The following is a 23,155-nucleotide window of genomic DNA, read 5'->3' as shown; positions in this document are numbered from 1 at the left end:
CTGGCGAATACTTAAACCTGCTCAGTCAAGCGGAGGCGGGTGGAGGTTGTTTGCAGAAGAAAGGTTGGATTGGAGCGAGTGCAGTTTCAAGAGAAGAGGTTTGCAGAGAGGAATAGAGAGTTTGGAGGAGTGTTGCGGTGGATTGGGACCCAAACAGAAACTAGGTAGTGGCCCAGGCTTGTATGGAAGAGAGGCGAGAAGCTTCAAGCTGACGGGTATGAGAGGGAAGTACCAGGGAGACGTAGTCAAGTGGGTTCTCACAACCAGGGCTGGGTTGGGACTGGGTAGGGGGGGCCGTCCTCTCATCTCCTCCGAGGAAAGGACACTAGGGGAGTGATTAAGAACTGGTTCAGAGGCAAGCAATATCGCCCTGAACCTACCCCAGAGAAGAGAAAGCGCGAGACCTAGAGAACAATACCAGCAATTTGCCACACTGCTTTAACCTTGTAAATAACTAGTCTCTTAGTTAATAAATCTTTAGATAGTTTATTATAGGATGGGCTCCAAGTGTTGTCTTTGGTGTGAGAGCCAAAGCACTGTTGACCTGGGGTAAGTGACCAGTCATTTGGGATTAGGAGTAACCTGAATATTGTTGTGATTTTTGGTGCAAGGGACCACCTATCACAAAGGAAGGCTTCCCTAGGAGGTAAGATAGATGCAGCCAAGGGGACTGTGACTCCTTGGGTAGGTGGTTACAGTGCTTGAGGAGTTTACCCTTGATATCTGGTTGGTGAAATCTCAGTATAGAACTAATATGGGGTTTGTGCCTTGCTTTTTAACAGCCTAGCCAAAGGTTGTTGCTCATGCTCTTGAGCCACTTCAGGACAGTTTGATGGATCTGTTTGTGTTTCAAGGTGCAGATTATCTTTTTCTGGTGGTTTGTTATTTAAAATACTCAGCAGACTGCTTGCCTCAGGACCACCAGTGCATCTGTCATTGATGCTGCACATCTATATTTAGAAGGTATGGAGGCCCTGAAGAACTCATTAGTGACAATGACTCTCACTTTTGCTCCAGAAGCTTCAAAACTTTTGTAAAGCAGTGGGAACTTTGTTCATAAAACATCAAGTCCATTGTTTCCACAATCAAATGGAATGGCTGAGAGAGCAGTTCAAATTTACAAAGGGTTCTTTAAAATAAAAAAATCTAGCATGGATAACACAGATCCATATCTTAGCCTGTTAGACTCATACATCTAGGCAGTAAAGGAGATTGAAGATCAGCTGCTCAACTCCTCATAGGAAGACATCTAAGGACCAGATTGCCAACTTCATCAGAGCTGTTGCAACCCAAGGTAATACAAGGAGAGATTCAAACTAGCCTTAAGTGAGACAAGTGTAACTTTAGCACTCTCATGGCCTAGATGGAGTCAGCTCTGGCCAAGAGAAGGCAGGCACAGGAATACAGCAGGAGAACTCCCTTCCACCCTAGGGGCACCTGTCCCAACGCCCTCCCCCCCCCCAGAGTGAACACCTTCCCCACCCCTAGGAAAAGTACAATGGATACAAGAAAGGGAGATATTTATTTACAGAGGGATGAGAGGAGAAAAACAAGGGGAAAATATAGGGGGAGCAGAAGAACAGGGCTGCATTCAAACCAAGGCCCCACTGGTAGCACAGTCTGAAAGGGCAGAGACCAAGCAATGTGTCTGCCCACAGAGTTCAAGAGTCCAGAGCAAAGTTCCAGTGCAATAGTGAGTCTTGGGTGCTCCTGGTCATCTTCGACACCAGTGAACTCCCGTTTCCCCTCCCCCACCCCCAAACCAAACCCCCTCCGGTGCCCTCTTCCGCTGCTCTCTGCAAAGCCACACTGAGCGACCCACCACCCAACTTACTTAAGTTGGGAGGAGGGTCACTGCTAGATAGCTATCTAGCAACCTCCCTCCTTGTTCCCAATGCAGAGCCAGAAGCCCCAATACTCTCAGCCCCATTCAGCTCTGGGCAGCTGTGATACTGGGTCCAGTTCTGGCCTGTTCATCTCCAGCAATTCCTCCCTGGCACAGGGCTCCTCCTGGCTCTTGTCCTGGGGTGTACCCAATCAGCTGCCTGCAGGCTGCTACTTCTCTCCCCCTCTCAGCTCCAGAGCCACCCCCTGGAGTTTCCCTCCTCCCCCCGCCCCAGTCTCCATCTCTCCTCTAGGAAAAAAATTTAAAGGGCCCATGCTCGCTAAACCCCTAAGGGGTTACACAGGCAAAGCAGAATTTTTTTGAGAAAGGTGCAAAACCTTTATCACCACTGGAAAAAGGAGAAATGGTTTGTATTTGTGTGAAGAAAAAAAAAAGCACAGAAGTCTGCCAAGGCAATTGACCAATACACTGCTCCAAGATCTTGTTAACACAGAGGAAGATGTCTACAGAAGAAACAGAAATGATTTGATGGGCACTGAAAGAATTGGGCAGGAGGGGAATGAAAATATGGAACAAACAGAAATGGTGTCAACATCCAGCTGAGACAGGCAGGCAAAACCAGACCAGTCTACTGAGTCTCAAGTGGTCAGTTTGAATATAGAAGAAAAAAAATGGGAGTCTGATACTCCTGTTACTACCTCTAAAGCCAGAGCAATAAGAAAACCTGCTAGATTCACGTCTCCACTGCAATAAAAAAACCACACACACCCCCATCCCATGGCAACAAGTCTAAGCCCAGGTCATCTGACTCAGGCTTGCAGGGTTCAGACTGAAGGGCTATAAAATTGCAATATAGATGTTGGGGTTCAGGCAAGAGCCAGGGCTCCGAGACCCACCCCTTGCAGGGTTTCAGAGCCCAGGCTTCCCCCATGCCTGAATGTTTATGCTACAATTGTATGGCACTGCAGCCCAAGTCAACTGATCTGGGCCAACCCTAGGTCTTTTACTGCAGTGTAGATGTACCCACAGAGACTAAAACTCCACTCAAGTTAATTTGAATGTTGGGGGTTTTTTTTGTTTGTTTTTAAGAAAGGGCAGATGTAATGTTAGTAGGAACTTTGGAGTAAGAACCAGGTATTGTATGGAGGGAATCATTATGCAGTACGCCTTTTGAGCAGACACACAGAGCTTGTGCTTGGAGCCAGGCAGACAAGCTGTCAATACCAATCTGTACAGTTCACAGCTACAAGTTCAGAGAAGCATTCACTGTTACTTAAAAGTCTCCAGTGTCTTTTGTTGAGTTTAGTAGCCACTTGGCAATAGCCATTACAGGGTATAAAATATGAGGAGCTAACCGGCTTGTTACTCTAAGTGAGAAAGAGGAAAAAGAACCATTGCCTGCAAGCTGAAGCCAGACAAACTCAAAGTAGACACAAGGTACATATTTTTAACAGTGCAGGTGATTAACCATTGGAACAAGCTGCCAAGGGAAATGGTGGATTCTCCTTCTCTTGATGGCTTCAAAGCCAACCTGGAGGCTGTTCTAGAAGAAGCTTCAGCCAAACACAAGTTACTGAGCTCCACACAGGTGTAACTGAGTGAGATTCTCTGGCCTATCACACACAGGAGGTCAGACCAGGTGATCAAACAGTCCCTTCTGGCCTTTAAATCTAGGAAACCATGAAAATGAGACAGGGTCAACCCAGCCAGAAACCTGAGAGAAATTGGAGAGCTTATACCACCTCCATGCAACCCATTTCCTGCTAAAGGAGTTCCATGTCCTGACCCCCATTAAGAGCCTGTCTCCCTTGCTTCTTCTCTCTCATGTTTCCATCCTCTCTAACCTGCTGTATTTTCCCCTTTGAAGTCATCCATTCTCTCTTTCAGTTTCTGTGTCCCCAGCCTGTGCAGCTCCTCCCTAGAGAGTCACCCCTGGGAGGATCAGCCTGGTCCCTGTACTGGAAGCCACAAGGGAGGGGGAATAGGCCTAGTCACTAGCTAGGAGGCAAGTTGGAAGCAGAGGATAAGTACACAGATTTTGGGTTCCCAGGGTGGGAGATTCCTCTGGCCAGAGGGAATGAGGGGCAGGGGTCCTGTCCTGCCCCAGATGGTCCATCACCCCACTCAGGCCAGCCATCTCTTCCTCAAGTTTTCCAGCCTCAAACCCCTCATCCCATCCACTGTCCTCATCACTGTCCCCTCACCCACCCAGCCCTGCATCTCCCACCCAGTGCTCACCTGCGTTGCTCTCTCTCAGCACACGGGTGGGCTCACATCGTGAGTGCTGTTCACCAGCTCCACACCTGTTCCTCCTGCCACTAGCCTGCCAAACCGAGCCGATCCTCCTTGTTACATCACAGCCAGGACACTCCCTCCAGGAAGTGTCCCAACCTCCCACAAGGCTGCTAGATGCTTACCGCAAACAAGGGACTTTCAACATCAGGCATGGTCTGCTTCCCCACCCCCATCCTCGTTCAGAAATCTGTAGATACTTAGCACATCTGTCCTCCTCAGGAGTCATGGGAGTGACCCATCCACAGGCCTCATCTGACCCATTCCTCCTTCAGAAGACTTCCTCCAGCCTTACAGCCAATACAGGGGCAGCTTTCCTGGTCCTGGAAAGGAGAGTTAGGTGAAATTTGTCCTGAAGCTTTTTCTGATGAAAAATGCAGATCCAGATCAACTGAAACAGTTTGCAAATTTGTGTTGAATGCTCCAAATCAGAGGGGCAAAAAAACCCCTAAAACTTTCTGAACAAAAATTGAAGAAAAAAAGTTTCAACTCAACATTTTCAAAACCAGACTTTTTGGTTCAACACACCTTTCCATTTAAAAAATAATAGATCTTTTTAGGAAATTAGGAAATCCTTAAGAAATAGCAGCTCAAAGATGAAACATTGCTTATATGAAACCTTCCATTCAACTCTAAACGATATTTTTTCCTGACTTTGTGGTTTGCCAAAAAAAGTTGACATTTTTGTTGTGGTACAATCCAAAGTGAATCCTCCCACCCCAACATTTTGGTACAATCAGGGAACCAAAAAAAGGTTATTCACAGGGCTCTACTGGAAAGCCCTTTCTAGCCACAGATTTTGTAGGGGTGTAACCCCCACTCTCCAAAAGCACACGTGCCTGTTACATGCTCCCACTGATGGGTTAGGCTTTAATCTCACTTCTGCCATGTGAGGCCCACTAGCTGAACTGAACTGCACAGAGCCTATTGGGTTCTGCTTCATCACTGGGATTGGTAAGTGGCCATCACATGGCAAGAGTGGACCATCCCCAGGTTCCACAACACATAGCATTTGGCTTTCACTGGTAACTTTCTTCTTGTGATAGCGTTCATTGAGAACCTCTGAAACCTTACAACTCTGAGGACTCACTCAGTCTGGTCCCTGGCTCACTGCTTATTCCTGTTCTCAGTTCATTTCACAATAGGTGTAAATATTTCTCCCTACCCCTGCAAAATACTCCTTTCCTCTCCCCACCCCCTTGCTGGTCTTGGCTACAAGTGTAGCTCATACCCACTATGTGCCACAACTATGGGCTAATTGTGTGATTCTAACCAATCCCTCCCTGTCATCCCCTCCTGGGGTGATATAGTCTTTCATCAATGCCATTTATTGCCCTCCTCCCCCCCAGTGATGACCCACAGCTGTGTGTAAATGTGCATGACTCACCACTGCAGCACCTCCTGCTGGTCATCTCCAGGAATTAGCTCTTTTCCAGCCTGGGTGCACTCTGCAGGCCACTCTCCTGCTTTTCCTGGCCCTTCCATGTCCCTCCCAAACCCCAGTGCCCCTTTACCCTGGGGCTGCTCCCTGGTAATACTCCCACCAGTCTCTATGGGTATCCCCTCTCTGGGGAACCCCCAACCCTCTAATCCCTACCTTGCCTCACTCTGGGCTACTGGCAGTCATCACCAAGCCCCTGTTCCCAGGGGCAGACTGCTATGTAAAAGCCACTCATCATAGGCAAGGGGGTTTGGGCTTGCTACCTTCCTCTGCCTCCTAGTACCTCTACGAACCTTGGACTAGGCCCTGAAGCCTGGGGAGTTGCCAACCTGGAGCTCCCCTGGCTCTTCCCAGCCCTGCTGCACTTTCAGTACCCTTTCTGCAGACAGCCAAGCCCTACTCTCTCCCAACCTAGAAAGAGACTCCTTTTAGGGCTCTGGCTCACAGCCTTTTTATACAGGCCAGCTGTGGCCTGATTGGGCCATGCTCCAGCTGCAGCCACTTCCCCCAATCAGCCCAGTTTAGCAGCTCTTAGCCACAACCTTCTCCCAGGACTGACTTTAACCCTTTTTCTGCTAGAGTGGGGGGAGCTGCCCCACTATGCTGTGCCACTCAAGTTTGTGTATGCTGGTTGTGTTGATTTGTTTGTGGGTTGTGTTGTGCTCGAAGATTTGTGCTGATTTGTGTGGGTGATGAATGATGGGGGTGTGCTACAATGAGAGACTATACCTGTTTTGGGTTACTGTGTGTGCTAGTCTTGTTATATGGATGTTTTTGAAGAACTGTGGCAGGTGGTCCAAGTAAGCCACCCTCTACGCAACCAATGAAATTGTTGTATGCAAATTATCTGTAGAATAAGAGTGGTGATTGGTTGAGTTGCCTCTGATATCACAGTGGTCTAGGACTCTTGGTATGGCATAGATACAGCTGTTTGTTATGTATATGTAAGCAGAGTCAGGATGAGCTGTACCCTGACATCTGGTGGTGAAGCATGGGAAGTGTGGAAAGAATGTCTGGAATGCGAATCCAAATAGGCATAGCCGCCCGACCATCCCCAGACGCCAACGTGTGACGCTTTGACAAATCTGACTGCAACCTCATTGGGGTAACTGCAGACAAGACTGGGTCCAAAAACCAGTGAATGGAGAGAGCTGGGGACACGGTATTCTGTGTCTGGGGTGATTGACTGTGAGCCAAAACATGGTCACCATCCCCTCCGTCACTCAGGAATGCAGGATCCATGTTTTCCCCTTAAGGAAACGTGGACAGGTACTAGGAGACTGAACTCACTTTAGGTTATGTGCACCAGCACGGGGATAGCACACCTAAGGCGCGACGAGAAGAGCTGAAAAGCACTAAAGACTAAAATAACTCGAGCTGATGAAGCACTGAGTACCGCTAACTAGTGGGGAGCCTGAAGCTATACTGTGAACAGAGCAGCGGCGAGTGGACGCGGGAAGCGGATGCACGGACAGCTGGGGAGCGAACGGCTGCAGAGCGGAGTAGCGTGGCAGAGGTGAAGGCAGCACCACAGAGCAAGCAGAACGCCGAGCACTTGCAGGACAACTGGAGCAGCGCACAGGACAGCGGGAGACAGGAGCACAGCGGTGGAGCGGAGCATTTGTGAAGACGGAATGGAAAGCAAGAGTGGAGTGGCTGGTAGAGAAAAAATAGAGAGACAAGCAAAAAAAATGGGGCAAGCAGTCGTGAGAAGCGGAAGCAGAACCACGGAGAGGCAGGCAGTTGCTCCGGACCACGTAAGTGGCCCCTTCTACCAGGCTGGGGAGGGACTCTGCGGAAATAAGACCTTGAACTTTGGGCTGCATCTGACCACAGAGACAGAGAACCTTTGATGGGGACTTTGGGACGGGTGATTAAGAGGTGGGGGGGGCTGCTGGACCGCAAGAGCCCGGGAAAAGGCACGCTCCAATTTCCTTGGGGTACTTGACCGCGATTTGGCGAGGAATCTAGTTAAAGGAGTGTTTCCCAATTTAGTGCTCGGTTTGTGACTCATGTAAATTAAACCTTTTCTGCTACACCGAAACCTGTGCTTGCGAGAGGCGGAAACAATTGCCTTGTGGAGGCCATCCCAGGGGTGTGTGTAAGATTTTCCCAGGTCACTGGGTGGGGGCTCGAGCTGGTTTGGCATTGTGTTATTGAAACAGAACCCCTGGATACTGAACCCGGCCCTTGTTGCTGCCAAATTCAGAGGGGCAGAAGGGTTACATATATATTATTCTATTATCCCCTTGAATAAATCTATTTAATCTATTTTAGGAGTTTATCCTGCCACCCATCATTGTGGCATCTGAGTACTGTCCACATGAAATAAATAATAATGTCCCTAACAGATTTCCTGGGGTCACTGACACTTTTCCATTTTTAGGGTAAAAAAATCTATTTGGGACAGAGTTTTACCGTTTAGGGGCAGAGGGGCTGGAAAGAGGAGGGACTGTTTGATTTGGGACCATCACTCAGGGTGGAATGGTTTCCCCAGAGAAGAATGTTTTGCAGTGTTTCCCAAAGAGTCAGACTCTGGCTTAGCTTGATCTCCTCTGGAAGATAGCTCCATACCCAGATCATAGAATATTGGGGTTGGAAGGGACCTCATCTAGTCCAACCTACTGCTCAAAGCAGGACCCATCCCCAACCTTTTCTTTTTTTTTTTTTCCCCCCTTCTTCTCTCTGCCCCTGATCCTTAAATGGCCCCCTCAAGGATTGAGCTGACAACGCTAAGTTTAGCAAGCTAATGCTCAAACCACTGAACTATCCCTCCCTCTTGACTGAGAATGCTTTGTGCCGAGCTGTCACAGGCTTCTCCCTGGGCTATGAGCTCTGCATTGTATCACTACCACACTTTTTTTTTGGCCAGTTCTATCCCCCCTGCAAAAAGCCATCATGTTTTCTAGCCATGAGGTTATTCAGTGCCGCTAATTCCCCAGGAGAATTCCATTATCTTCTACAATAGATCTAGCTTAAAGTTTTATGCTACCACTCATCACCCTGGTATCTGGTTACTTTCCATGTAAAATCAACGGCAATAGAGAAACAGAGTTTGGCACTTCTCCCCTGAGAGGGTCCAAACTCCGCTTTGGATAGGGGAGTTTTGATTGTTGGACAAGCATCATTCTTATGGTGGTGTAGAAAAGACTTGACTCACAGCAGGAGCGCCACCTTATCTGTGGGCCTGGTGTAGCAGCTCTTTTGTTTCTAGTATCCCCTGTCCATGGTCGCTCCAGTCTCACTGTGGTCCATATCTTCTCACAACTCAATCAGGCTACACTTTTGTTACCCAAAAAGTGGTGGAACTAAGTTCAACAAATAATATTCCCCCTCCTTTTGTTTGCTGTGGGTTTCATGGACCTTATATCAGAGCTCTCAAAAGTCCTTACCTTCTAATGTCAGGAGATATCACACAATCTGCATCCTATAACCCACCCAAAGTCGGCTTCATCAGCCTCCTTGCTGCTACCTGCCTGAAGTTCTTCTTACAGAAGCCTCCTCCTCCTCCCCCTTTTAAAGTTCACCCTTCTCTCAGGACCTTCCCCCACCAAAACACCAAACTGAAATACAAATGTAAACCTGCTTCTGCCCTTTCTAGGCTTGACATTGTGTCCCCTCCTCTGTTGAAATGGCCCAAGGTTCTCTCCCTAGAAGTTCAAAGTGTGCCCTATTATCAGGGCTCACCACCACAGCCTGCTTCTGCTAACCTTCTACCAGACTTCTCTCTCAGAAAAGGATCCCAGTACTGCCTCACTCTCCCCCTGGGCTTCCCCCTTGACCCTCCTGATCTCCCTAGTTACCCATCCCCAGAGAGGGACTGTACCATTTGTTCCCTCTGCCCCAACAGTCTCTGCCTAATCTGTGCTTCCTTTCTTTATAGTCACCACTTTGTAGCTTCATCTCCAGCTGGGCTTCATCTTTAATTAGGCTTGTAGGGGCAGCCAGATGAGTTAATTGGCCTCATGCCAATTAACCCTTTCAACGCCAGGACTATCCCTTCACAGCTGGAAAAGCTTTCCTGAGGAGGAAGGTTTCGGAGTGATCCCCTGGGGAAGTTGGTTCTGTAGCCAGACCTCACCTCCCGCAAATAGAGCATGCTTTATATCCAGCTCTCCTCGCCTTGGTGCAAGCCTGCCTCCCCTTGGTACAGAGCTGCACCAGATCAGCTCCCAGCCCCTGAGAGTGGGGAAGAACAGGGGAGAGGCAGGCATGTGGTCAGAGTGCACCCCCTGATGGATATTCTCAGCTGCCTAGGGCCATGGAAGCAAAGCATAAGTTCAGGAGTCTCAGAGCTCCCCTAACATACGCTGAGTACTAAGCAGGGCCCTATATAGCCTCAGAATGATACAGGGAAAGCAATGATCCCAGATGTTTTCATCCTTTGACCACAAGGGGCAGGGTAAAATCTAGGCCAGTGTTGCTCATACCCATTTCTTTTGCAAAGAGTTTGAGATGGATCCCGATTGTCATAGTGTCCACAGTAACAATGTTGGCTGCATGCCACTCGCAGAATACTGCTGTCTGTCCATGTCATTTCCTGTCTAGCTGACTGCAGCTTCATGCATGTGAAGAAAGATGAGAGATTCTGAATTCTCTTCTCATTAAAGTATAGCAGGGTAGCAGCCACATACCTTACTCAGGGTCAGGACTCTGTAATGCTAGAGGGCAGATAGGTACAGATGAAGAGACAATGCATGCCTGGGGAGCATGCAGTCTAAAACTCTGGTACTTCCTGACTGAATGCAAAACTCAGCATCTGTAATATGCCATTGGTACAGATGCATAATTTTACCATGACAAGATAGTATCAGTCACAGCCCAGTCTCACTTAAAAAGTGCATTTATTACTGTGCTCATGCAACAAAAAAATAAGGTCAGCTTCCAGGCATTAACAGTTGGTTAGGTTGCTTTGATCTAGTCCTCTCAGAAACAGGACTAAATCAAAGTGAACTAACAACATGCTAATGCACAGCCACAGGGTCCATATTGATGGCAAAATCTATGGGTTCTGTGACAGGGGTAACCACAATGACAGGATTCTATCCTTCACCATTGGCTTTCCACATGAAAGGTATATATTACAGCTGGTTAGGAATTTTCAAGGGTGTTTTGACAGAAAACAGTTTCTACAAAATCTAAATTATCTGTGGAAAAATTTTGATTTCTGCTGAATTTTTTCAGTTCTGTCAGAAAAATCAAAATGAAAGATTTAATTTTGGACCATTTCAACCTAATCAGGTGATTGAACTGAAGCAAAGTTTTGTTTTGAGACAGTTTGACATTAAATTAGGTCTGTGTTGGCACTACAGTGCCTCATTCTCCAATTCTCCTCCATGGGCCAGGTACCTTTGACTGACTACATCTCCCATGTTGCAACTCAGCCTCCCCTCTAACCAAGCTGCATGATGCATCTTGGGAAGTGTAGTCCAGCAAGGGAACAAAGCCCATAAAGAAGAATTAGGGCCTCCTGCATCCAAACTATAACTCCCATGAGGCACTACAGCATCTCAGGCAGATGCTGTAAACACTGAAGTCTCTCAAAACATTTCAATAGCAAATGGCAAAAGGAAGTGTTTAGACATTTCTGAATTAATTTTTCAATACTTTGTGTTCAGTGAACAATTAATATTTTGTCGAGTTGGATGGAAACAAGCATCAAACTGTCAGAAATTCCTAATGGATGGAAATTCCAGTGTTTGCTCAGCTCTAGTGTATAGAACCATTCTGAAGTCAGGATTGTGGCATCCATCGGGATGGGAGACACTGCATCCATGGAAGATCTTTTTCCTGATACACCAGAAATAGAAGAAATTCTGGGGTTTAATGAAATGTTTAATTTGTTTTAAAAAAATGAAAGCCAGAGACATTTTAGATCAGCAATAACCCAGGTCAAGTTGATGCCTGTGTCTGTCCCTGAAGACACACTCACCAAGTACCACCACCCCTATTATCCCTGCATACACCCACTTTTGATGGTGCTGTCCTATATGAACAGGTCCCATATGGGGGATAATGCACTATCATGTGATGTGGTGACAAAACAGGTCAAATTCAGTGCAGGTGTAAATGGGTGCAGACTCCCTTTGAAGTCAGTGTAGCGGCATCTCCCTAGGCCAGGGCTGCAAATGATCCAGTGGCTTTGTTCTGTGAATAACCCCATCCTTTCTCATTCCTTTGGAGTTGAGTGGCTCAGGGGACCCAGGGGCATGAAAGTGTTCTGGTCTGTTTGGTCAGTGGCCTGTATTTTTGCCTAGCTGGGTACAGTTTTTAATTGTACTCAAGTGGGAAAATAGAGGCCATTTATTAACCAGGGGAGAATCCAGGCCATTTGCCAGATGGGTGGAGAAGCCAGTAGGAATAGTCACCGGGGCAGGATTTGGTGGGGAATCTGCCAATCTCTACTAGAGAGAAGGTCTGCCTGGCTGTGCCCCTTAGCACAGAATCCTGCACTGCTTGGGTATTTGGCCCCACCCCTTGTCATGGGTTATTGCTCACAAGTGAAGCAGCACTTGCTCGAGGCAGGTGAACCACTGGCATCTCCATGGGGGAGCTGTCTGATGGTGTCACTCAGGCTGGTGGCATGATGACTGCCCCTCTCACTCAGGATCTGCTTTTACCTCTTGAGAGCTAAGGGCAATAATGGGCTGGAAAAGAAATGAAACACAGCATGCTGAGTAATCCACACATACAACAGTGATGAAACCCAACCCCCAGGCTGCCATTCTGCTTCTTCCCAGCACCCACCTATCCTGATTGCCCTGCTATAAAAAGGCACTGTACCTAGGAACTTCACCCTAGGCCTCTCTCCATTCTCGCCCACCTTCTGTGTAATGATATAATTTGTGTGTAGCATATTACTCAGCCACTAGGTGTCTGTTCTGCATAAAGTTCCAAGCAAGGTGTAGCCTGCAGTCAACAAGAGAGACAAAGCTGGAACTGGAGCTGCGTGTGTTTGTAGTTATAGCTATTTTGTTAAAATAAAGATCCCTAGTCTCTCTCTCTTCCCTTTCTCCCCTATTCAGCTGCTGTTTAATTACCACATCATCTTCAGAGTTCTGGTAACAGACAGCTTTGCATCCAAACGCTGCCAGAGAAACAGTGAGGCACAACCCCAGAGTTGCCGTGAACAGTGCAATGCCCCGCATGCCTGTGCAGTAGATCTAGAGAACAGACCAGGGACAGAGAATTACAGACAAGTCCCTGGAAACCAGCATAGAAACTATAGCTACACAACTACATCTATCCCCACAGGCAGTCTGTGGGGGATGGTCCCTTATAATGCTGCAATATCTTCTTAAGAGCTTCGTCCAGCCCCCTTGTACGTGATGCTGGGGCTATAGGAGATGTGCACCATAGGAATTCTACACTGGGTGAATAGTCATCCCTTTCTTAGTTATGCAGCACCTAATATGTGCTGGACACTTTACCGGACTATGAATATAATTTAATATTACAGTAGGACCTATAAGCTTGGGATCCCATTGCGCTAAGAGTAGATTGTAAGAGATGATCTGTGTTCCAGAGATCTTACAGTCTAAATAGTCAAGACAGGCAAAAGCTAGGAGACTAGAAGGACTGTTATCCCCATTTTATAGATGGGGAACTGAGGCACGAAGAGATGAAGTGACTTGTCCAAGGTGATACAGAAAGTTTGTGGCAGACTGAGGAACTCAACCCAGAACTCTTGGCTTCCAGGTCAGTGCCTTAACCACAAGGTTTCTTCAGTCCAGCTCCCCTGAGTCCCAGGTTGCCCTAACTTAGACATGCAGTTTCAGAGGCACATTGCATAAAGTCAGTAGAATTGTTTGAAAACACTGAATGATCAGACAAACAAAAGTCAACTTGATTTCTAATAACCTCCAATCCAAACGCCAACCATCCTATTCATGTCGGGGGCATTGAGGGACTATCCTACAGATTTTCCAACACAAACTGGGGTGGTGTGGGAGGAAAAGGAAAATTGAGCAGGATTTTGAAAACAAAACCCCCACAATTCCCCACAGTTATCCAGTGGCTTTAGTGATGGGGGTGCCTATCTTGGGACACTGGACCACTGGGATGGCTTCCCATGGGCTGAAATCTCCACTACTTGGAGTCCTTAAATCGAGACTGGATCTTTTTCTAAGATAGATGCTGCAATTCAGCCCACAAGGTATTGTTCAGCTGAGCAGGAATTACTGAGGAAAGTCCAATTATTGGGAGAGGAAGGGTGGTTCAATCATCCCTGGCTCTGCCATCCATGTCCTGTGTGATCTATGGCAAGTCACTTAGGCCCAGATCCTCCTGAGTATTTAGGCATGATGATAGTTAGCCTTTCCCATCTGTAAGATGGAGATAATAGCACAGCCCTGCCTCCCAGGATCCATACATTAAAGCATGTAAGGTGTTCAGATCCTACAGTAATGGTGTGAGAAAAGAACCTAAGACATGACATTCTCTGGCCCATGCTATGCGGGAGGTCAGACTAGACGATCACAGAAGTCCACTCTGGCCTTCAGCAACTGAGGGGGTGGAATGGAAGCCCAGGCATAAAAGATGGATGCTGAATTCCCCAGGATCATATACCTCCCCCAGAAAACAGTCAACGGCCTCCCAAAACAAGGCAGGGCTGGACATGGGATTGGGGGGACCCACCAGGATCTGATCGTGCACACGGCAGTTCTGGAGCTGGTCCTGGAGATCACAGGCAAAACTGAGATAGGAGAGCAGGTCCCTTAGGTAGAGAAAGTTGATCACCATGACAACAGCTGCAGCAATGATCTGGATCACCAGATAGGCCTTCATCTGGAAGACAGCAGAGCTATGAACAGTGCTGCTGTCAAGGCTGATTCCCCACTCTGGCACTCCAAGTGCAGAAGGTGGGGGCCCCGCAAGGATTCTAAAAATTAACACTGGCCACTCGAGGCTTGTATTAAACTCCCAAGGTTACAGCTTCTCTCTGACCTTGGATTGGTAGATGCTGCCACCTCCCAAATGCCAAACCCCTTGGAACCCAGGAAGGAACACTTGGGAATTCCTTCCTGTGGGGTACCCTCAAGCCTTTTCATCTCCCCTCCAGGGAAGAGCTGAGAAAGGAAAACAGAGAAATCAGCTGTTGCCACCAGCCAACTAAAAAACATGTGCACGAACCTCTTAAGACACAAAAATCCAAACCCTGTCTTAAAAATTGTAAATTTCATTAAAAACAAAAAGAAAGAAAAAACTAAGACTATTGCTAGATTTTTAAAAGATCAATTTCAAAAATTAAGCACTCCAAATAATCTTTGGGAGGTTCAGTTTAAAGGTTACAAGCAACAAAAGCATCTGGGGTTAGCACAGAGGAGTCCACAAGCTATAAGAAATAAACAAAATAAACCTAATTGCATCTTTCTAGACATTTTCTGATCCTCTTACATATCTGGGTTCCAAATAAGCAATTCTAGGTATGATTTTGATGACTTTCATACCTGGCCTTCAGCTTTTCATAGCATATCTGCTACTCTGTTTCCCTCTTCCCTGGAGAACCACAACAGACAAAAATAGAAAGTTTTTTCCCTCAATTTTAAAAAAATCCCATTGCTTCTTTTGGTTAGTGCCCACTCACTTCCCTTTACCCATGCATGCAGTCAGACCTTTTAACCCTTTACAGGTAAAGTAAGTAGAGAACAGCTACCAAGAGGGATTCTATAGCTAACTGACTGGCTGGGTGTCCACAAAAGGAAGCTACCTCCCTCTCATTTATCACACACACTCCCAAATCACAGATGGTGCTGGCCAGCCTGGTTCAGGTCGGGTCCACACCAGCTAGGATTTCTTCCTGGAGGTTTAGGAAGCAGAGTTAATAAGATATATGTATCTTTAATTTTACTAATTACATGAAGAACTGAACAGTATTTTTCACATTTCAAGGACTACAATGACATAGAATACAGGGACATTTTTACCCAGCTGGTTCTGGGAAACCTTCCTGGGAGAGTGCATCAGCCACTTTGTTAGAGGCTCATGAAAGGTGTTTGTAAGGGACCACGGAAGAGTTTGTTACGGCCTAGCTAGGGCTGATCGCCTTCTCAAGGACAGGTTATTAGAGGTTGCTGTGCGCTGGTGTATGCTGCTTGTAACCGGTTAGAACCACTTAGCCTGGGAAGCCCCTGTGTTTATGGGGAAGTGCTGAAAGCCCCTGGCCCTTTGCCCAAAAAGGCAGCCCCGACTGTTGGAAAGCCCCTAAATGCATAAGCATGAGCTGCTTTACATGCCATTAACATAAAGCTATATTTGCCAGGTACTGTTTTGCTGCTTTGGACTCAGCTCCCCGCTTTGTGATAGCAACGTGTGGAGTCCCCGTTGCGGGTGTGTTACTTTACCTTCATTAAAAGCCATATCACTCACAGTGTGTGTGTGTGCCTCGTCCTTGCAGAGCACGCAGGCTCGTAACAGTGTTGTATTTTAAAATCAAAGTCTTGAAGAGCTAAACTCCACTGAAGAAGTTTTTTTTTAGTCTTTTTGACTGTGTGAAGCCACTTCAGTGCAGCATGGTCAGTCTGCAGGTGGAACCGTCATCCCCAAATGTATGGGCGTAGCTTCTCCAGAGCATACACAATGGTATAACATTCTTTTTCTGAGACTGACCAGTGGCTTTCCCTTTTAAAAAGTTTTTTGCTGAGTAACACTACAGGATGGAATTGTTGATCTGGTCCCTCCTGCATTGAAACTGCTCCTACGCCACACTCAGATGCATCTGTGGTTATGAAGAAAGGTTGGTCGAAGTCCTGGACCCTCAGTACAGGATCAGACATAAGGGCCATCTTAAGCTGGTTAAAGGCTTTCTGACACTTCTCAGTCCACTGAACTACATTTGGTTGTTTTTTCCTGGTTACGTCTGTCAGCGGGGTGGCAATTTGGCTGTAGTGTGGTGCAAATCGCCTGTAATACCTGGCTAAGCCCAAGGAGGATTGGACCTGCTTCTTTGACTTAGGGACTGGCCAATTTTGGGTAGCATTTACTTTGGCTTGTAGGGGGTCAATAGTAATTTGACCCACCTAGTATCCAAGGTACATTATCCTGTTTAGGTCTATTTGACACTTCTTGGCCTTAACGGTTAATTCTGCCTCCCTTATGTGCTGGAAGACAGCTTGGAGGTGTTCCAGGTGTTCTGTCCATGAAACTGAGAATATGGCCACGTTGTCAAGGTAGGCGACTGCAAATTCCCCAAATCCAGCCAGAAGGTTATTTACCAGTCTCTAGAAGGTGGCGGGTGCATTTCGCAGTCCAAAAGGGAGTACACTAAATTCATACAGCCCCACATGGGTGATGAACACCTTTCTTTGGCTAGGTCATCTAGCAACACTTGACAGTACCCCTTGGTTAAGTCTAAGGTGGAGATGAATTCAGCATGTCCCAGTTTCTCCAATAGCTCATCTGTGAGTGGCATGGGATAGTTGTCTGTGCGAGTTACAGCATTTAGCTTACACAAAAGCGGATTTCCTCATCTGGTTTTGGCATCAGAACCATTGGAGAGGCCCGTGCACTATCAGAGGGGCGGATTACACCTATCTGTAACATGTCCTTGATCTCCTTTTCTATCACAGTTTTGGCTTGAGGAGCCATCCAGTAGGGTTGGGCTTCAATTGGGTGATCATTACCTGTGTAATGGAGTGGTATGTCCATCCTGGGGTAGTTGAAAAGACTGGCGTGAAGCTGATGCACAGCTCCTGGATTTGCTGTCGCTGCTTATGTCCAAGGGTGATGGAAAGGCTCACCTCTTCCGCGCCACCATTGCTTTTTCCTTTATAGTAGCCTCCTTCAGGCCACTCAGCGTCATCTCTCTCCTGGGCTGTAAACTGGAGAACCTTGATTTCTTGGGAATAAAAGGGCTTTAGAGAATGAACATAGTATACTTTAAGTTTTAGGATAGGGTCTGGGAATGCTATGAAGTAATTAACAGCTCTCAGGTGCTTTTGGACCATAAATGGCCCCTCCCATGATGCTTCCATCTTATTGGCCTGGAGTGCTTTTAGGATCATGACTTGGTCACCTACTCTGAAGGAACGCTCTCTGGCATGTTTGTCATACCAGGCCTTTTGCTCTTGTTAAGCATCCTGTAGGTTTTCTTGAACAATGGCTAGAGAGTCCTTGAAGGTGTTTTTCAGATTGGTTACAAAGTCCAAAATATTCGTTCCTGGAGCAGATGTAACCCCTTCCCGCTGATGCTTCATCAACTGTAATTGCCCCTTAACTTTGTGGCCATAAATGAGTTCAAAAAGGGTAAAAACCCCAATCTGGGATGTGGTATAGGCCTGTAGGCAAAAAGCAAATGCTGCAACACTAGGTCCCAATTATTGGAGTGCTCATTCACAAATATACGTATCATGGCCCCTAAAGTCCCATTAAACTTCTTCACTAGGCCATTTGGTTGATGGTGGTAAGGGGTGACAACCAAGTGGTTCACCCCCTGAGCTCCCCAAGGACGTTTCATGGTCCCTGCCAGAAAGTTAGTTCCCGAATCCATAAGGATGTCTGAAGGCCAAACTACCCTGGAAAAAATGTCTGCCAATGCCTGGCTCACGCTTTTAGCACTGGTGTTGCTTAGAGCTACTGCTTCCAGCCATCGGGAGGCAAACTCCATGAAAGTCAGTATGTACTGCTTTCCTCTGGGTGTCTTCTTAGAGAAAGGACCCAGAATATCCACAGCTACATGCTGAAAGGAAATCTCAGTTATGGGGGGAGTGGCTGGAGAGGGGTCTTGATCTGGTCTTGGGGTTTTCCCACCCTCTGGCACACCTCACAAGACCGGACATAAGTAGAAATGTTCTTGGACGTTCCCTCCTAGTGAAATGACTTCCCCAAATGGTTTTTGGTCCTGTTCACCCCAGCATGGCCACTAGGGCAATCATGGGGCTAGGCTCAAGAGCTTTTTCCTATACTTAATTGGAACTACCAACTGTCTCTGAGGATGCCAGTCCTCCTTGTGCCCACCAGAAAGAGTTTTCTTGTATAAGAGTCCTCTTTCTATAACAAACCTGGACCTATTGGAAGAGCTGAGAGGAGGTGGGTTGGTCTGTGCTGCCATACAAGCTCCCCTGAGTCTCTCATCCACTTCCTGCTCTGCCTGGAATTGCTCCCTTGTTGCTGGAGACATTCGTTTCTTGCTGGGTTGTGGACTTGGGCTTGGTCCCACTGAAAGCGATGCAGGTGATGGGGGTGTCTCCATTGACTGTTAACTGCTTTCCAGTGGTGCACTAGGTTGTATTTCAGGCTCCGGTTAAGCTTCTTGCACCAGTGTAGCTGCTGCTGCAGGTGCAGACTTTCTAGCACCCTTTGGTGCTGGCTCCCCTGACTCTGGTGGGGTTGCACACACATGCTCTGGTGCTGACTGTTCCGCCAGTTCTGATCCTTGGGCTGATTCTGGCTCGGTCCCAGGAACTGAATCTACAATTGCTGTCAAACTCTAGATTGGTTTCATCATCTCTGGCTGGGTCCCTGTAGGAGGCTCAGGAATGGAGTTAGGTGTGGAGGCCTGTTTAGCCAGGCTGTGGGTGACCATCCCCACCCTTTTTGTTAGCCTCACATGGTTGGCTAAGTCTTCTCCCAGCAGCATGGGAATTGAATAATTGTCATAGACTGCAAAAGTCCATATTCCTGACCAGCCCTTGTGCTGGACAGGCAACCTGGCTGAAGACAAGTTAAAAAGAGTTGGCCTTAAAGGGCTGCACCATCAACTGGGCCTCTGGGTCGATGAATTTGGGTTCCACCAGGGATTGGTGGAGAGCTGACACCTGTGCTCCAGTGTGTCTCCATGCAGTAATCTTCCTTCCACCCACACTCACAGTTTCCCTTCGCTCTGGGGTATTTGAAAGGCATCTGGGCCTGAAGGCTCTCAGTGGGACTCCGGGGTGATGAGCTGCAGTCAGCTGGTGCTCTTGGGGCAGCTGGCCTTCCCATGCCCCAGTTCCTTACATTTAAAGCATCGCCCAGCTGACTGTGGTCTGGGGTGTGGTGGATGGTTGGAGAGTGGGGTGGTGGGACGAGAGGGCATCTGGGGTTTCTCTGGATTTGTGGAGGGCTCCTCCTTGCAAGGTGGGGCTTTGGGCTGATCCCGATGGTGAGGTGTCATCTAGAGTTGCCCCTTCTGGTGTCCACAGCGACTGCTACTAGCTTTCTTCTTCTCCACGACCTCCATCCATTTGGCTCCGATCTCCCCCGCCTCAATTACAATTTTGAGCTTCCTTCTATTTCCTCAGGATGTACCTTTCTATTTCCTCAGGAACACCCTCTAAGAACTGCTCCATTTGTATTAGGAGACACAGATCTTCCAGAGATTTAACATTTGCCCCTGATATGCAGGCATCCCAATTTTTTACAATGTGGTAGGCGTCAGGAAAATGCCACATTTGGTTTTTACCTTAGGGCTCTGAACCGCTGATGGGCATGCTCAGGTGTTAGTCTCATCCTAATTCTAGCCTTTTGTTTAAAAAGTTCATACTCGTTCATGTGTTGTTTAGGCATTTCAGCTGCCACCTCTGCTAAGGATCCACTGTGTTGTGGCCTCAGCTCCACCATATAATGGTCTATAGGGGTGTTGTATCCAAGGCAGGCTCTTTCAAAATTTTCTAAGAAGGCCTCTGTATCATCACTTACCTTGTATGTGGGGAATTTCTTGGAATGGGGAGAAGTACCTGGAGAAGGACTGTTAGGGTTACCTGATGGACCCAGCTTAGCCCTTTCCAGCTCTAAGCGCTTCAGCTCTAACTCTGCCTCTAAGCACTTCGTTTCCAAGCATTTCACGTCTCTTTTCTCCTCTACTTCTAACTCGAAACGCTTTGCCTCTCTTTTTGCCTCACTCCAAGCGCATCATCTATAGGACGAAATTCCTGTCTTCCGCAGTCAGAACTCAGTCTGGGTTAAGAGCATCCCTCCATCTTGTCACTTGGATCTTGGTTGGGGGAGGGCTGACCCTTCCATCTTGGAACCCATCCCCTCCCTGCATTTCCATCATTGAGCTGGATGTCTGGGCTTGATCTGGGTCTGTCTTCTCCATGGTGTGCTGCTTTGGTAAGACTGGTTTTTCTAAGGTTTTGGTGCCTGACCTCAACCTCATGCACAGGCTGCCCTACTCTAGCCCAGCTATTTTGTTGCCACGAAGCTAGAAAAAAAATAAACTGCTTATTGGACTCCCTGGCTTTGCAGGCTGAACCTTTTGTGTGCCTGTTCCCCCTCAGGCAGCAAGAAAAAATAAAAAACCTCTCTGGCTTTCAAGCAGCCAAAAGGAAAAATATGTCCTTTTAAAATCCCGAGGTCTGTGCTTCTGGTTCAAAATGATCCCACCTCTGCCCCCATGTCAAGGCTGATTCCCCACTCTGGCACTCCGAGTGCAGAAAGTGGGGACCTGCAACGATTCTAAAAATTAATACTGGCCACACCAGGCTTGTATTAAACTCCCAAGGTTACGGCTTCTCTCTGACCTTGGATGGATAGATGCTGGCACCACCCAAATGCAAAACCCCTGGGAACCCAAGAAGGTCCAAAAGTTCTAGCTGTCCCATTGGCTCTTTTGGTCAGGTGCCCACTCACTTCCCTTTACCTATCCATGCAGTCGGATTTTTTAACCTTTTACAGGTAAAGCAAGTAGAGAACTGCTACCAAAAGGGATTCTTTAGTTAACTGGCTGGATGGGTGTCCACAAAAGGAAGCCCACGCCCCCCCCTCCCCGGCATTTCTCACAGCTGCTATGGATTAACATGGTGTCTACGGGAGTGGGGGGGACAAAATTGGTCACTCACCAGGGCCATGCTAGGTGCTCTGTCAGCAGCGATGGCAATGATGCCAGCCAAGGATAACTATAAGGAAAGAGTCAGAGCACAAGGAGTAACAGTCAGGGCTTTGGAGCACTAGGAAAGCAGGGCTGGCACTGCAGGGCCTCAGCAGAGCTGCAGGAGGGGCAGGGCTGGGATTGAGAGGCACCGGAGTTCTGCATGTGGGGAGCCCAGGGCAGGAGAGCTATAGGTCAGGGTTGAAGGGCACTGGCAGAGGTGGGTGGGCCAGCATGGGTAGCTGAGACAACTCATTCTCTTACCAGGATTCCTGGGAAGAAGTGGATGCCAACACCATCCGTGTAAGTGCAGTTGTCGATGACGAAGATGGTTCCGAATGCCACCTGCAGCAGCCCCACCACCACTAGCACCGCCTGGCAATGAGAGATGCTGCAGCCATTGGCAAGGGGGCGGGGAACATCGCAGTCACTAAGGATGCCAGTCAGATACCAATGTGCAGGGATGCCATCCCTTGGAATGCAGGGAGCACCAGCCAGCCTTGCTGAACCAGGCATCTGGGCCAGAGTGGGGGCTGTGTGCTGATAAACCACATGGGCATTTACTTGCCCCAACTCTTCTGAGTTTCAAGCCTTATCAGAAGGGAGCCCAAGTAGCCCTATGGGCCAGTGCAGAGCCCCAAGACCCAGACCCAGACTGAAGACCCTTAGATGGGTGATTGGAGTCCTGGCAGCAGAGGAGCAGGCCCGGGAGAAGATTGGCCTCTCCTTTTAACCAGAGCAGATAGTGGCACTACTGGATCCCCACCCACCTTCTCCCCATCCCCCAGGATGCCACCCTCATCTCTAGGGGGTGGCAAAGGAGCTGAGCCCCCATTGCCCACAGAGCCAGGTCTGGGGGATCTGCCCCAGCTGTGGGTGGAGGGAACATCAGGGAAGCCAAGGCATGAGACATGGGAAGGAAGCCCCAGCTCTGTGTCTCCCCAAGAAAGGCCTCACCCCAAAGACTCTGGGCTGCACCCTGAGGAAGCTGTGCAGCAGGGATTCCAGCTCCGACATGGTGGCCCCCAGGTGTGGTGACACAGAACAACCGCCGCGTGGACTCCTGAAAACGAGCCTGTGAAGAGAGTAACGGGGTAGTGTCAATCTGAGGAGAACATGGAGCAGTCATCTCCCCCTCCCCAGCCCATGCAGCCCCCTCATGAGAGAGGCACCCCCAGGAGTATCTGCCTGGTCCCTGTGGGTGACGCCCCTAGGGAGGGCAAACAGGCTGGTCTAGCTAGGAGACAAGTTGGAAGCAGAAGGGACTGTGATAGGGGCACAGATTTAGGGGTTCCACGATGACAGACTCTTCTGGCCAGGGGTCCTGTCCTGTCACAGAGGGTCCTTCACCCTACTCAGGCCAGTCACTCCTTCTTCTAGTGATCCAGCCCCCAAACCCCTTATCCTATCCACTGCCCTCTCCATTGACACTCCTCACCCATATCTTCCTCCCCTGCTCCCCACACTCACCTGGGTCTCTCTGTCCTGGCACAGAGGTGGGCTCCAGGCTCCCAGCGTGGGTGCTAATCATCAGCTTTATGCCTGGTTCTCCTGCTGCTCCCCCTAGATCGAGTTGATCCTCTGTGTCTCCTTGGAGGCCTGCCAGGAAGTGTCCCAACCTCCTGTGGGGCTGCCGGATGCTTACCACAGAGAAGGAGCTTTCAACACAACTCAGCACATGCTTCCCTGCACAGTCACCATGCCCCTGGTCTCCCCCTGTATGGGGAGCCTGAGGCAGGAAGGGGCCTGTCAGCTCCCACCTAGCCCAGGAAAGATCACAGTGCCTCAG

General features: G+C 48.3%; 2 protein-coding genes across 3 annotated transcripts in view; both read right to left on the bottom strand.

The window, feature by feature from the left end:
- LOC116816992 (membrane-spanning 4-domains subfamily A member 15-like) overlaps nt 1-4,160 on the bottom strand; it is a 24,405-nt gene extending 20,245 nt beyond the window's left edge. Inside the window, exon 1 of the mRNA XM_032766705.2 lies at nt 4,085-4,160. The gene's annotated coding sequence lies outside the window, so the exon portion shown is untranslated. The remainder of the gene's footprint in view (nt 1-4,084) is intronic.
- A 7,916-nt stretch (nt 4,161-12,076) lies between these two features.
- Nucleotides 12,077-22,952, bottom strand: LOC116816981 (membrane-spanning 4-domains subfamily A member 4A-like). Of its 2 annotated transcripts, XM_032766686.2 has the most exons (7): nt 22,837-22,952; nt 22,324-22,441; nt 21,631-21,741; nt 21,338-21,394; nt 14,217-14,366; nt 12,620-12,742; nt 12,077-12,226 (listed from the first exon to the last, which is right to left on the bottom strand). In XM_032766686.2, the coding sequence occupies exons 2-7, from the start codon at nt 22,381-22,383 to the stop codon at nt 12,179-12,181; spliced, it is 549 nt and encodes a 182-aa protein (XP_032622577.1). In that variant the 5' UTR covers nt 22,384-22,441; nt 22,837-22,952; the 3' UTR covers nt 12,077-12,178. The 2 variants fall into 2 exon arrangements, with proteins under 2 accessions (XP_032622577.1, XP_032622586.1); XM_032766695.2 differs by lacking the exon at nt 21,338-21,394.
- Between the last annotated feature and the right edge of the window lie 203 nt (nt 22,953-23,155).

Source organism: Chelonoidis abingdonii, chromosome 4 (genome assembly GCF_003597395.2).
Source record: "Chelonoidis abingdonii isolate Lonesome George chromosome 4, CheloAbing_2.0, whole genome shotgun sequence".
NCBI classification, from domain to species: Eukaryota; Metazoa; Chordata; order Testudines; family Testudinidae; genus Chelonoidis; species Chelonoidis abingdonii.
This window is presented reverse-complemented; position numbering and strand designations above follow the sequence as displayed.